This window comes from Saccostrea echinata, unplaced genomic scaffold (assembly GCF_033153115.1).
Source record: "Saccostrea echinata isolate AGI-Se365-2 ecotype Australia unplaced genomic scaffold, CSIRO_AGI_Sech_v1 ptg000015l, whole genome shotgun sequence".
In the NCBI taxonomy this organism is placed as follows: Eukaryota; Metazoa; Mollusca; class Bivalvia; order Ostreida; family Ostreidae; genus Saccostrea; species Saccostrea echinata.
In genome coordinates this window covers 1,125,692-1,141,015 of record NW_026889764.1, presented here as the reverse complement: position 1 = coordinate 1,141,015, position 15,324 = coordinate 1,125,692, and the positions used below count along the sequence as shown (strand labels likewise).

Here is a 15,324-nt window from a genome sequence, read left to right as displayed (position 1 = left end):
ATTGTATTTATATTAAGGACATACGCAACGTAGTTTGAACTTTATTGTCTTTTTCCCTGGAGCTGAAGAGTTCCAATACTTAAAGGAACTGTGTGATACATTTTATTGTCTATATATGCTGTTGTACACTTCTTCTAAAACAAGTTTTGATAAACAAAACATCTACAATATATGTTTAGTAATTTTTGTATATTTTTCTTTAAATTATACAAAAAATTTCAACAATTGATATCTTTTCAAAACCCCTGGTAATGCATGCCGATTTTTTGTCTACGAACATTTGATGGCACTATAATCTTAAATTAAGAATATCTTGAAAAATTATCAGTAGGTAAGGTACGTTGCGTATGTCCTTAATTCAAAATAATTTCCCTGTAGAAATAAGAAATTTATGAAGATTTGTATATCTAATCAAATCTCTTCATTCATTGTTCACAATTTTGCATGTGGGGAAAAAAGAACAAAAAAAAAAAAAAAAAAAAAAAATTAGGGAAGATGGAATTAACATGAAGTTAATTTTCTATTTCTATTCCTTTAAAAATGTCAACAAATTGTGTCATTTCATTAACCATCTTCAAATATACATGTAAATTCAAAAAGTAAGACTTTGAACATGTGTTCAGCACTATATGGGTGAATTCAAAAAAAATGACCACCAAACTGAATTTTTTTGGCAAAATTCAACTACATATAACATATTTTTCACTTATATCATCATAATGCAAATGCATTCTAGTTTAAAATCCTGAAGTGGCAATAGAATAGACAATTGGATTAAAAAGTTTCAGAATTTTTATTAGTAAAATTTCTTTTGAAAAAAGAAAATATCATTACACCTTAAAAGACTTTCTAAAATACATAATAACAAGAAATTATAGTTTTTTATGCTTCAAAATGGTAAAAGGGGTATAAATGATTAAACCTAGACCTTGAATGAGTATCTTCTCTTGTACATGTGACAAAAAATTGGCTTTTTGATTGTAATTTTACATTATTTTTTCAATTCTGGTTTGAAAAGTTTTAATATGAAAAAAATATGAAGCAATAAAATTCCCCAAATTTCACTTTTTTGTCCGTTCAAGTCAATTCTTTAAATCTAAGCCAAAAAAGAATTGTTATATACGAGTTCTCTTACAAAAAATACTAGATTTTGAAGTGAACCTATGTTACATTATTGTGTTGCACTCCTGACATCTGATATGTATTTTATTTAACATTGTTTTAAAAATTATAACACACAATAACCCATTCTTACTTTGTAAATCAATTTGTCGTGTTGGTATTTTTCATCGTTTAGAGCAGGTTTTTCATATTTTGAAGACCTTAAAACATGATTATTTGCAAAGTGTAATATATATAAATTGTATTTAAAATATATGTGAAATGATGAAAACTGTTCCCTGAATTGACCATAAAATTTATGTAATTTGTTGATAGACATAGTGTTTTGAACATCAAATAGTATCAAGCATTTTTTTTTCAACTTATTTTTCAGTAAAGATAGTTAAAAAGCATCGGTAATTATAAAGCAGTTTTGTTGCACTCCTCACTGCAGTAAAGTTTAAAATTAAAACCACAGAACACAAAAATTCATAAAGTGTTGGCAACATCAAATGGTAATGAAATTGTGCAATACTTATAGTCTAATACTTCATAATTAAAACAGATGAAAGAATTTAAAATTCGCATTTTATCTGGAATTATACCCTATTTTATGCCAAAAAACTAGCTTAAACGTATATTTAGAAAATAAAATATATTTTAAAGCATATTTTCCTTTAGAGGACAAACACAGTAACCCACCAGAAAAATTCTACTCATCATTTTTTCTTTATTTTTATTCTTATTGGATGAATTATAATTCTAACATATTTGTTGCACTCCTGACCAAAAGCATTGGGGCCTTTAAAGTAGAATTGTGAAGTGAAAATTACATAAGAACTTGTTCTGTTGTTTCAGTGAAGTTGAGGAGGAATTACTTGAATTTTATGACAATGTTTTAGTGTGTTTATTTTTAACATTCATTAAAAAAATCACAAAAAGATAAAAACACATCTGAATTGATAAAATTGAAAAAGGAAGGATTTTAATAAAAAAAAAACTGTCAATAATTTAGTATTAAATTATACAAAAAGATCATTATTAATTAATGAATATTTCTAAGCATGAAAAGAAGTGTTTTCGACACACAAATTGAATCTTTAAAAAAATGTGTTGCACTCCTGACCATAGAAATATGGATCTGAAGCACAGACAGATTCTGTAATTGATAAATCTATTTGGTAGAAATGTTCTTTGTGTCTTTATTTTCCAAAATAAAAATCAGAAAATCATATAATGATAATAATTTTTTCATGCTTGGGAGCAAAACATCAAATGTTGCACTCCTGGCATTTTTGGGTATGCACATATACTTGACTCTCATTAATGCTGCTTGTGATTTATATAACATTTTTAAGTTTTAAAATGTATATCAGTTATTGTTTTACACTTCTAAATTCTTTTTTGTCTTAATTTTCTTTCAGAATTTTACAATTGATGTTTTTTTTGGCAACACTACATTTTTTCTGTTGCACTCCTGACATGGTATAACATTTCTTTAAACATCAGCCATGACCACAACTTGATTAAACAGAAGTTATGGCAGTCCACATTTAAAGCTCAATGCTTTGAATATTATCAGGAAAGTCTTTATTTTCAACATGAAGCGTTATTTTTTATTTCACAGATCTCTAAAAAATGTTGAAATTTCAAAATGTCACAAAAAGGTGTTGCACTCCTGACAATTTTAGCATCATTTTTGGGCATAACTTTTTTGTTAATTGAGATATCAACAAGATATTTGGCAGGTATTTAGACACTATCTGAAGACATATGCTGAGACATAGAAATCTATTTTCATTGCCTGTATTTTTAGTGTGGGTTGATAAATATGTGTTTGGTCATTTTTTTTGAATTCACCCATATACATTTAAACAGGCAACAAAATTCAACACTACTTAGTCATAAATATTGCACTTGCATGTACACTTCACTTTAATATATATATATATATAGGATGTGTAGCTGTTCTTTAGTTCAGGATATACACGATATGATGAACAGACATATAACAATCTCTTCTAAAACAAGAAAACTGGCCTTTTAAATAGATGTCATACTCACATTTACAACTGATCTTCAAACATATGCATTTTTTTCTCATTAAAAAGATACAGTTATGACTTGTCAGAAACACAAAAACTAAATGTGTGAAACATCAAGACATTACCCTGTAAATTAATCTAAATACAAGACTTGTGGCTATTTAATTTTCTTGTTGTAGCTATATTTTTGTCGCAAGTGTTTCTTTCCAAAATTTATTTGAAGAGAGTTCCATCAATGAATCAACAGATTTGGAACTATAAACCAATGCAAACATACTGTCATACAATTCTAAACAAAAAAAATTAGCAGTGTATGGAACTCAACAGAGCATTTTCTGAGAAGACAAGATGTATGAAGTTTGTGAGTTACGTGCATGATATACATAATGCAGTTATGAATTATGCATGGTAAGAATATGGGTTTCTCAAAAAAGTTAAATATCAGTTCACCTGGAGATCAGAAATGCCTGTAGTGCAGCTTTGAGGTCCTCTGTCAAACTGACACTCTGGAGAAGAGGGGATGACTACAGTGATAAGGTTTATAACACCTCTGTTTCTCGACCTTCGACCTTTGACCTCACTGCATCTCACCCTGTGTTCCCTTGGGGATGTCCTTGACAACCTGAATACAACTGAGACTTGTCGAGACATTTGTAAGTATCCAAGGACGGAATTGTGAGTCAGGTGCAAGAACTCGGCAAGATTTTTTTTTCATTTAATATACCAAGTACCTAAAAATGATAAGGTATATTGTAATTTCAAAATTTCATGGTTGCAGTATAAATAGTTTAACATTTCAAAAAAATTGATATTTAATGAAAACGGTGGCACTTGTAGGCTAGATCATATTTCATATATAAACATCCACCCAAAAGCTGTTTAATACTGAATGCAGATCAATCTTTAATCTAAGGCAAATTGACTTGAAATCTTACAAAGGATGTCAAAGATCAGTAAGAAGAAATCTTACAAAGGATGTCAAAGATCAGTAAGAAGAAAAATCTTATAGGAGATAGTCATTGATCAGTACTTACCTAAAGTTGGCATTGGTCAGTGCCTGGTGTCCAGTTGGAGTCCAGTAGCTGGGTCAGGAAGACACTTTCCACAGTAGCCCCCACACTGACCCTGTACAACCTCACCATCCTGTTAATGTGTACATATATATCATACAATAAAAGATACCATACAAAGGGAGCTAACTTGATCCTCTTATAAAACTTGCACAAACTGTTATTCCCTACATATAACGTTTTAAAAATATATTCTTCTGATAACTTTGATAGTTATTAATCTTCTACTTAATAGTTTTGCAAAGAAAAAAAAAACTGAAGGGGGAAAGGGGGGATTTAAGAACATACATTCAAGATTTGAATCTTTTTGGAGGCACTGAGACCACTTAAAGTCCAGCTGGTATTCTTAGATACAATAAATCCAGTCCCTGCCAAGTTGATACTGAACCGACCCTTAAAAAAAAGAAAATTATTATAAAAATATTAACATATCAAAGAAACATCTTAAATTTCCAAGTTAGCTAAAACTGCCAAAGATGTTGCAGCAGAAAAGTAACTTAATCAATTGTATATAAGCAATCAGGCACTTAGAATGTCTGTATATCTGTGGGCAAACAGTTGATTAAAATAACCTAGCATACCTATGGGCAATTACCCATTGTGAACAGCTGGGAACACTTATGTGCAATCAGCCAATAAGAAAGGCTGTTACATAACTGTGGGCAATCACCCTGTGAATCGGCTAATTAGAAGGGCTGTTACATACCTGTGGACAATCTCCCTGTGAACTGTAACAGTCCCCTGCTGTTGCAAATGGAATGCTCTTTCCATAGCTGCCTGTGGTAAAGGTAGTGTCATTGGCTGTGAAGAAAATAATAAAAGGTAGTGTCATTGGCTGTGAGGAAAATAAAAGGTAGTGTCATTGGCTGTGAAGAAAATAATAAAAGGTAGTGTTATTGGTTCTGAAGAAAATAATAAAAGGTAGTGTCATTGGCTGTGGAGGAAAAAATAAAAGGTGGTGTCATTGGCTGTGGAGGAAATAAAAGGTAGTGTCATTGGCTGAGAAGAAAATAATAAAAGGTAGTGTCATTGGCTGTGGAGGAAATAATAAAAGGTAGTGTCATTGGCTGTGGAGGAAATAAAAAAAAGTAGTGTCATTGGCTGTGAAGAAAATAATAAAAGGTAGTGTCATTGGCTGTGGGGGAAATAATAAAAGGTAGTGTCATTGGCTGTGGAGGAAATAATAAAAGGTAGTGTCATTGGCTGTGAAGGAAATAAAAGGTAGTGTCACTGGCTGTGGAGGAAATAAAAAGGTAGTGTCATTGGCTGTGGAGGAAATAAAAGGTAGTGTCATTGGCTGGAAGGAAATAATAAAAGGTAGTGTCACTGGCTGTGGAGGAAATAAAAGGTAGTGTCATTGGCTGTGAAGAAAATAATAAAAGGCAGTGTCATTGGCTGTGGAAGAAATAATAAAAGGTAGTGTCATTGGCTGTGGAGGAAATAAAAGGTAGTGTCATTGGCTGTGGAGGAAATAAAAGGTAGTGTCATTGGCTGTGAAGAAAATAATAAAAGGCAGTGTTATTGGTTCTGAAGAAAACAATAAAAGGTAGTGTCATTGGCTGTGAAGAAAATAATAAAAGGCAGTGTTATTGGTTCTGAAGAAAATAATAAAAGGTAGTGTCATTGGCTGTGGAGGAAATAATAAAAGGTGGTGTCATTGGCTGTGGAGGAAATAAAAGGTAGTGTCATTGGCTGAGAAGAAAATAATAAAAGGTAGTGTCATTGGCTGTGGAGGAAATAATAAAAGGTAGTGTCATTGGCTGTGGAGGAAATAAAAGGTAGTGTCACTGGCTGTGGAGGAAATAAAAAGGTAGTGTCATTGGCTGTGGAGGAAATAAAAGGTAGTGTCATTGGCTGGAAGGAAATAATAAAAGGTAGTGTCACTGGCTGTGGAGGAAATAAAAGGTAGTGTCATTGGCTGTGGAGGAAATAAAAGGTAGTGTCATTGGCTGTGAAGAAAATAATAAAAGGCAGTGTTATTGGTTCTGAAGAATACAATAAAAGGTAGTGTCATTGGCTGTGAAGAAAATAATAAAAGGTAGTGTCATTGGCTGTGGAGAAAATAATAAAAGGTAGTGTCATTGGCTGTGGAGGAAATAATAAAAGGTGGTGTCATTGGCTGTGGAGGAAATAAAAGGTAGTGTCATTGGCTGAGAAGAAAATAATAAAAGGTAGTGTCATTGGCTGTGGAGGAAATAATAAAAGGTAGTGTCATTGGCTGTGGAGGAAATAAAAAAAAGTAGTGTCATTGGCTGTGAAGAAAATAATAAAAGGTAGTGTCATTGGCTGTGGGGGAAATAATAAAAGGTAGTGTCATTGGCTGTGGAGGAAATAATAAAAGGTAGTGTCATTGGTTGTGAAGGAAATAAAAGGTAGTGTCACTGGCTGTGGAGGAAATAAAAAGGTAGTGTCATTGGCTGTGGAGGAAATAAAAGGTAGTGTCATTGGCTGGAAGGAAATAATAAAAGGTAGTGTCACTGGCTGTGGAGGATATAAAAGGTAGTGTCATTGGCTGTGAAGAAAATAATAAAAAGGCAGTGTCATTGGCTGTGGAAGAAATAATAAAAGGTAGTGTCATTTGCTGTGGAGGAAATAAAAGGTAGTGTCATTGGCTGTGGAGGAAATAAAAGGTAGTGTCATTGGCTGTGAAGAAAATAATAAAAGGCAGTGTTATTGGTTCTGAAGAAAACAATAAAAGGTAGTGTCATTGGCTGTGAAGAAAATAATAAAAGGTAGTGTCATTGGCTGTGGAGGAAATAATAAAAGGTAGTGTCATTGGCTGTGAAGAAAATAATAAAAGGTAGTGTCATTGGCTGTGGAGAAAATAATAAAAGGTAGTGGAATGACAGAAATTAATCACAGATTTATATACAAAAAGAACTTGAAAAAAAGAACTATTTATCAGTAAATTTCAGTTGAACTTTTGGTATCTTAAATCTTGATATTTCAAATAATAACAGATATGTCAAAGTAACTTGGAAGTCCCAACTACTTATTCGGCTTGCATTTTTGCCTCAGTATCTTGAATCCTCAAGCTTGTTCTGAATTGAAGATAAGAAGATTTGACTGTATTTCTTCGCACATTAGAAGATATCAAGTACAAGCGCTGATGATCAGCAGTTGAGGTCCATCCTTATTTTGTTTTGTATTACATACTTACTGATGATTTTTAGTGATGTGAGGTCTATCCGTATTTTGGTGTATGTTGTGTTACCCTCTTCTTTGTAATGATTATCTCTGCATGCTTCACACTCGTCAGATCGAGTACCATTATTCGGACAATGATTTGGTCGTTGTAGTCTAAAATAAAATACAGCATACCAAATTTAGACACTTCTTCAGATTTCCTGAATATTTCACCATTTTTGAATTCATTAACTAGGTCAGCAATGTTTTGAGCTTTAAAAATATCTACATATTACGCTTAATAATTATAAGACAACACATTTTAAGAGATGATATGTTTCTCTTGGCTTCCATATCTTACTTTAATCCATAGATTTCAGCAAAGTTATTCCCAGCTGGTAGAGTGATGAATTCATATGGTTGTTTTCTCATATTCTTGCAGTATATCTGGTAAACCCAAAAACAAAAAACTGTTATAATGTTGACCAGGTGCAGGAAAAGCTTCCATATCTATCAAGTTATTAACTTTTTTAGTAGATAGTTATATTCAAAAAATACATTATATATAAAGTTGAACTTAGTCATCTGGACTTTGATGTCTCTTTGGGTATTTCAAGTTAACTGGAAGTCTCAACCACTCTATCCTTTTGTCTTTTAACCTCAAAATCTTGAATCATTAGATATCCAAGTTTTTAGTTAACCTGACCCAAAGTGGGCCCACTTATTTATTTAAACTTTTCAATACTGAACCGATTTCTGTATTTTCTAGCCAAGGCCCTCGGGTAAGCCATAGTCCCATCATATTTAAGATAATGAGTTTGACTGTATATCTTTCAATTTAATAGAAGCATGCTTACCTGAAGTATTCGTCGTTTGACAAGTATACTGTACGTGTCATCATGACGAATCTTTGTTTTCTCCTTCAGCTCTAAACAGGATCTTGCATAACCTGTAAAAGTCAATTCTAATATTTTAAGCAGTCAGAAAATTAAATGTTTCCTTTAAAATGTCATTAAAATAAATTATCTTCCAATCAAATTAAAATTTTAAACAATATTAGCTTACATGGTCCGCTATAACACTTTTGTTGCGCTATTGGTCGTAAGTCTAGAGAGCACTGTTTACGAGACCGACGTCTTCCAAGAACGTCGACACACAATACAAGTCGTCGCTGTTTCCCCCAACCACATCGGGAGGAGCACTTAAAGGAGAGAATTAAAAATCTTCAATTATAAAGTATCATGTAATAATGAACATAAAACATTTACTCATTGTGCAGGAGAGCTTTAATGAAAATTAATAAATTACCAGTTGTAAAGGAAACAAATCATCAATTACAATTAACATAAAACATTCTTTATAAAAATAAAATTCTTGAAATAAATAAAATAAAACTATGTATTTTATTTAAAATATTAAATTAAAGAATCATTTCTAAAGCTTTTACTTTCTTTTTCTCTCAATCTGTAAAGTTTATTTAAAATAACAGATTGTTCAACCAATGTTAAGATTCACATTGAAATACAATTTAGAAATCTAAATCAATTAATCACTGTAAACATAACAGTCTCTGTTCCCTCCCCACCCCCCCCCCCCCCACCCCCCCAGCTATTCATCTTCAACAACACTATCAATTCTCTTGTTAAAATATTTGTCTTTAATGATATCTTAGCAACTGTAAGTGAAAAGGCCGCTCCTTGTATTTTGGATGCTGAACTAGCCACTCCTTTAAAATATTCGCCAAAAAATAAGCTACTGTGCAAAGGGAGATAATGCAAAGTTGGACTTTGAAATCTTTTCATGTGTCCCCAGTTCTTCAAAGCCTGTTTCCCAAGGTCTCTCAATCATAAAATTTGCAAAATATTCTTCCTTTTTCTTTAAAAAAAAAATATTTCTCACAAGAAAAAAATACTAATAATACTAATAAATGATAATTTAGATAAAACACTGTTTTATAAAACATTTTTTAAAACTTGCAACATCTTTTTTCTTCATTATTTCATGTAGATTTATCTTGAAGTAATGCATGGGAAACAAGCTGACTGACAAAGCATATCAGATGGACATAGCAGTGCATGTTAAGCTGTACTTACTCTCAATGAACTTACATCCTGTCCCCACTTAATGTGGAACAGTGCAAGATTATTAGTGCTAAAACATAAATACAACAGGTGCCTCATCAAACTGTCACTATTTCATATTTATGTTACATTTACATGGTTTTATCACAAAATTAGTAGTTAACAAATCAAGACCCTAAAATATTTCTTTATTTTTGATTGATATTATACACATGTTCTAATTACCATGCAGAGCCTATTTTTTAATACATATATATAAAACTATCTGAAGTAAGAATATTTATTTCTATTTTTAATACCTTTCCCCATGACCCCACGACCCAGTGATGGGGGGAGCCACAGTCTCCAAAGTTACAGGTCTGCACAGTGGGTGGTTTCTCTTCTCGTCGACAGCCATAAGGCACGGACCCCGGTAAGATCCACCCCTCTTTAGTCACAGCCTGACAGAGAGCAGTTCTTGTCTGCATTCCCTCACCACAGGTGGCATTACACTGAATCAAAGAAACAATTGAGAGTTATCTTTCTTAGAGCATAAAAATACCTTCTATGATTTTTTTTAAAATGTACCAATTCTTTTATCTTTGGGCCTCTTTTTTCGGGTATCTCAATGTTTAAATCATTTATACTCAAATGACAGTTTTTTTTTAAATTTAAAATTAACCTACCTATTTAAGACCTGAGATTTCTATGTGTGTATTTAGTCAAACCAAGACTTCATATTTTTTTCATACATTTCCAAATCTTGTTCAATTTTCAGAAAGTTACTAGATTTCCTATTTTTAACAAATTGGACTGTACAGCTACCAGTTCTTCTCCCTATAGCTACTATCCTTTTTATCACATAATATTCTGTAAGGCTTCATACCTTTGACCAAGGTGATGTATTCCAGATATAGGGACATGGGAACTCGTTACAGCGTCTGCGTGATTTTGGCTTGTGCTGCGGTCCACAAAGTAAATCGTCAACCCGCTGTCCACGACGGTCAACACAGTATACCTCCCTGTCTTTTGTTCCAAAACCACAGGTCTGGGAGCACTACAAAAGATCAAAGATTTTTAAATTTTATAGTCATGAATCTAAAATAATACTACATGTAGTATACACATTTATTACATACTATAAGAAACCTTTAATTATTTGATGTTCTTTGGAATTCTTTCTTATCAATTTATGTTGAAATTAATTGGGATACATGTAACACTATTTGTACCACTATATTCTATAGAAGCATTTAGAGCAATTAATATATCTTTTTTTTTTGATCTGTTCTTTGACTGTACCCAAAAAAAGTCATTCTGAATTCCAGCTTCTTAATTAAATCTATGAGGATTGCATGAATTCGCCAATACTCCCGCCTGGGTGTTTTGAGTTCAAACCTCACACGTTATAGTGCATACGCAGACGGTGTAAACATTACAAGCCTTCTCATGACCCAGATTTTCACTACCAAATCAGTAAAACGTACTATATAAACTAATTGATTTAACCACATGATGCAATCACTTCAATCCAACTGAAATTTTTGCTCTTAGTCAGTGCTTTAATTATCTTTTGGTCTTTTTTAAAAATATAATTTTAAGGAATACCACATTTTTTTTTAATTTTAATGAAACCATATCTCTCCTAGAGTTACGCATGTAAGTTCTATGATGAAAACCAAGAGAAAATTTATCAGGAATTTTATAAAACCAATAAATAAAATTTGCCAGCAGAATTCCTATCTAAAATTTAACAGTCTATCTGTCACCTGTATAAATGTGAAAAAATAGTTTTACAATCTCCTTGCACAGGATATTACCCTTCTTTGATATTAGCTATACCCAAAAGGAATGACGTTCTTTTTTCCACATGAAAGGGTTGAAGCTGACAGAATAATTCTCAGTCATCCAGAAGTTCAGGAGTTTATTAACAACAAGCAGAAATTTAATCTGTCATAAAAATGAGAGAAGTTTTATTTTATAATCCCCACAATACTGCAGCATTTTCACACAGGAGCCTCTGTTACTAACAATCTTTGGATTGTTGAAAGCCTCGTAAGTTGTTAGAAGTTGTGTAGGAACCTTTTGTAATGGTATTTATAGAATAAATATGTTCATAACTACAAATCATATCAATCTTTGGATTTCCTGAAACCTTCGCTTGTACCAGTGGAAAAGCACTTTGACAGATTAACATAAAACAACAGCTTGTAATTTTTTTTATATCAACTTTGCACTGCATGTGTGAACTAAGTGCGAATGACTACACAAAAACAAATCATTGCATTCCCATCACAGTTGGAATACAAATGTTTTCATCAAGAACCACTGTACATTATGTACTGTCTGCATGCCTAAAGTTTATGCTTTATTAAAGGACTTGTGTACTACAACACCAGACAGCCAATCCTCAGGTAAAGTGCTAACTAGGGAGTCTGGGCAAGTGTCTTACCTTTCTCTTACTTAAAAACAACATCTATATCATTTTTTGTGCAATAACTGATCTACATAGCTAGGGTTGAGAATTTTTTTTTACAACCACATCCCAGCAAATACTTGAACATTAGTCATAACTTAAGAGGGAATACTGTACATGTCCTTCTGATGCTGTAGTAGCAGGGAACACTGGGTATGAACACTGGATAGCTGTACTTCACATACTTTAGCAAACCTGCATTTAGTTATCATGTAACTACCATCTACTCTTGACTGATATATATGATGATATCCATCTTCAGGTATGAAAGAAAGTGTTGAAAAGGTTTAATACTTAACCCATCTTATTGTACAACTAGGCAGCATATTGTATGTGATTCTAATAGTTCATCCATTCAGGTGTCTCTCTGTCTGAACAAATGATGCAAAAGCATCAGGCTTGGTAACAAACCATCACTACATGTATATGACATGCTGGTTCAAAACTTTCCTTTAATAAAAGATTATCATCTTCAAATGTTGGGGCCCAAATCTTCATACATGTTTTTGTGTTAATTCTACTAGGAAGGAAGGACACCCAATTTTCCAAAAAGCAATCACTGATCCACCAAACAAACAGAACCTAAGGACAAATTATAATTAGTACATGTATTTCAATGTTTCACTCCTGATACTCCTGACCAATCTGCAGTAGTTTTACCTGGCTCCATGGTGCCCTCCTCCATGTAAAGTCTGAACATGTCCTTCTTGTACAAACTTTCTGCGTTTTGGGTTTCCGGGTACTGCTGCAGTAGGCAGAATCCACGACTTGTAAGTATCGGGTTTTACAAGTCAGTTTTCGAGTTTTCAGGCCTTTACCACATGTAACTGAGCACTGAAATTAATTGTAATTTTCTAGTAACAAGAGTTTTCTTTGCTAAAACTTTCACAAAATTGATTATTCTCACTGCTTCGCTATTATGACTTGTAATATTAAATCTTGTAATAATATTACAAACATTAAAAAAATTCTTCACAGTTATTCTGACTGAGCTTCTTATTTTAAAAGAAAGCTTAATTTAGGTCAAGTCCATGACAAGCATGCAGACTTACACGAGACCACTTCTCCCTGTGCCATTTTGGACAACGACCCATGTGACACTGTTTAATGCTGCGAGGTTTACTGGCTTTGCACTTTGAAGGATCCTGCTCATCTCCAGAATCATTAACACATTTAATACTCCTCTGCTGATGTCCTCTACCACACGTCACTGAACACTGGAAAAAAAAAATGTTTCCATTACTTTAATGAATTTATTCCTTAAAAGAATTACCAAATTTTCTTTCAAATCTTTCTTAAAACAAATTGCAAAACAAATATCTCTACGTGTATCATTTTGAAAGAAAGCAACCCCCCCCCCCCAAAAAAAAAAAAAAAACAAAAAAAAAAAACAATCAAACAAGAACAATTTTGATAAAATATATTTCGGGAAATTTCTTCTAACTAATCTCAGCAACAGATGGTCATACATTTATCTTAAATTAATCCACATACAAAAATAAAACATTTGATTGATTATGTATCTTCACCTTACATGTAAGTCAGTATCCTGGAATACCAGGTCAAAGACCAAGACTGTCTGGCCAATGGACTCATTAGACTAGTGACCTTGCCCAGTCTGTTTATACCTCCAAGAGGGAGGAAATAAACACAAATCACAACCCCCTGCACTTTATTTCTACATCAATTTCTGGATATAGATGAGAACTCATTAATCTCTCTGCATTAGAAGATGATGCTTTTTTCCCATCCATTTGCTGCACCTTGTACCCTCTGTTCTTATCAGCACAAGGTTTGATTAAGTTGATGGAGCATCAAATCATTATCATCATCATCATCATATAAAAGACTCCCCTTTAGAATGATTTATCTCCATCTGAACGCATAGGCTTTATGAACCTCCCCCAAGAAAAGAGTTCTCTTGAGAAAAGAAATATGCACAGGTATATAATTATTTATATGTACCACTGATACTATATGGAGAATATCTCTTTGTATGTTATTTATGAAAAATACAATATGTCTGACATCTAGCTATTTCACTATTTTGTAAAAATGAGCTTTATCCATGCATGAAAACAAAACTTCCTTGTAAAATCAATGTTTAAATAGTATCTATAAATAGTATAGTATATAATAGTATTATATAGTGCTTTAACAATAATATTTGAGATATGCAGTGATAAAAAAAATACAAGTTTGATTCAGTAGATAAAAAATGGATACATAACTGCAGTCTCTGATCAACAAAGGAAAATAAATGTTCATTTTAAAAATATATGAGAATCTAGCCAGTTATAAGTTTTTTCCTATGTACAGTTGGAGTTTCCAGACAAACCACTTCAAATGAAGGCAAATCTCCTAAACATAAACTCAATACAAAACAAGAACCACAAGAAAAACACAAAAATCTAAAAGAATTTGTGAATTTCAAGTGTTTATTGTATCATTTGCAAAAAAACCCTTTTTACTTCTAGTTACAATCTGGCATAAATTACTTTGCACTTTGTAAGACCAGCAGTGCAGTTCTCATTGTAAAACAATGGTATTCATCCCTAACCTTGCTGGCAAGAAGAACATTTCTCAACTGTAGAATCTCACACATTCAAATTCTAAGTTTTTTTTGTCTGTAATTTTTTGGAAATGATTTGTTCAAAGATTGCCAAATTTTTCGAGACAATCAGGTTTGACTGTAGTTTGAAAATTTGGTGAAGAGTTCCACTCCATCTCCCAGAACTCACAATGCTTTCTTAGTCTTTTAATTTTAAGATATGCCAGGTTTTAAAATTGAAGAATGTATAGGCAGAACTGATTTGACATTAATGGGTGGAGCTAACTTCACAACAAGAGGATGAACTTAAGGGATTTTTCAATTCTTTAAATTCAGATGAGGCTAAAGACAGGGTATTTCTTTAATAATTCTTGGTTTATAAATTACAAAGATCTGCTTTTAGAATATTCAGGTTTGACTGTAGATTTTAAAAACTGACAAGGAATCTCTTGGAGAGAAGGAAGATAAAGTCTATGGGGCTCCATGACATTAATGTTAACCTGAACATTTATTGTTTTCTTATTTCACAGACATTTTTTGCAATAGTTTTATTCAGTATTCAACAGGAAAGAATGGCATCTTGAAGAGATTGGTTTTATTTCATTGCCTTTTCTTTATCATTCAATTCATTGCTTAAATATCCAGTCCATTTTCCTCCATACTTTTACTTAGAGAGTACTTGTGTTTGGACAAATAATTTAAAGCATCAAATGTTTCTACTAGAAGTCTGGGAAAGTTTTTTGTTGAGATTCTTATATTGTCTTGTATATCATTTGGTTGCTTGATCAGATGGTCAATATTTTAATTTATTTAATTTAATAAAGATTAATAACTATTCAAACAAGTAAAATCTAAAATATCAATCAATGATCAACTGCTGGATGTTGATAATTAT

General features: G+C 32.4%; 1 protein-coding gene across 1 annotated transcript in view; it reads right to left on the bottom strand.

Annotated features, from left to right (window-relative positions):
• Positions 1 to 249: 249 nt before the first annotated feature.
• Positions 250 to 15,324, bottom strand: part of LOC133187973 (A disintegrin and metalloproteinase with thrombospondin motifs 9-like) — a 91,611-nt gene continuing 76,536 nt past the window's right edge. Inside the window, 13 exon segments of the mRNA XM_061323365.1 lie at positions 250 to 625; positions 2,962 to 3,877; positions 4,181 to 4,289; positions 4,505 to 4,609; positions 4,923 to 5,017; positions 7,377 to 7,516; positions 7,704 to 7,789; positions 8,200 to 8,291; positions 8,408 to 8,543; positions 9,723 to 9,914; positions 10,289 to 10,459; positions 12,539 to 12,712; positions 12,931 to 13,095. Coding sequence (XP_061179349.1) covers positions 4,197 to 4,289; positions 4,505 to 4,609; positions 4,923 to 5,017; positions 7,377 to 7,516; positions 7,704 to 7,789; positions 8,200 to 8,291; positions 8,408 to 8,543; positions 9,723 to 9,914; positions 10,289 to 10,459; positions 12,539 to 12,712; positions 12,931 to 13,095 — 1,449 coding nt within the window. The 3' untranslated portion in view covers positions 250 to 625; positions 2,962 to 3,877; positions 4,181 to 4,196.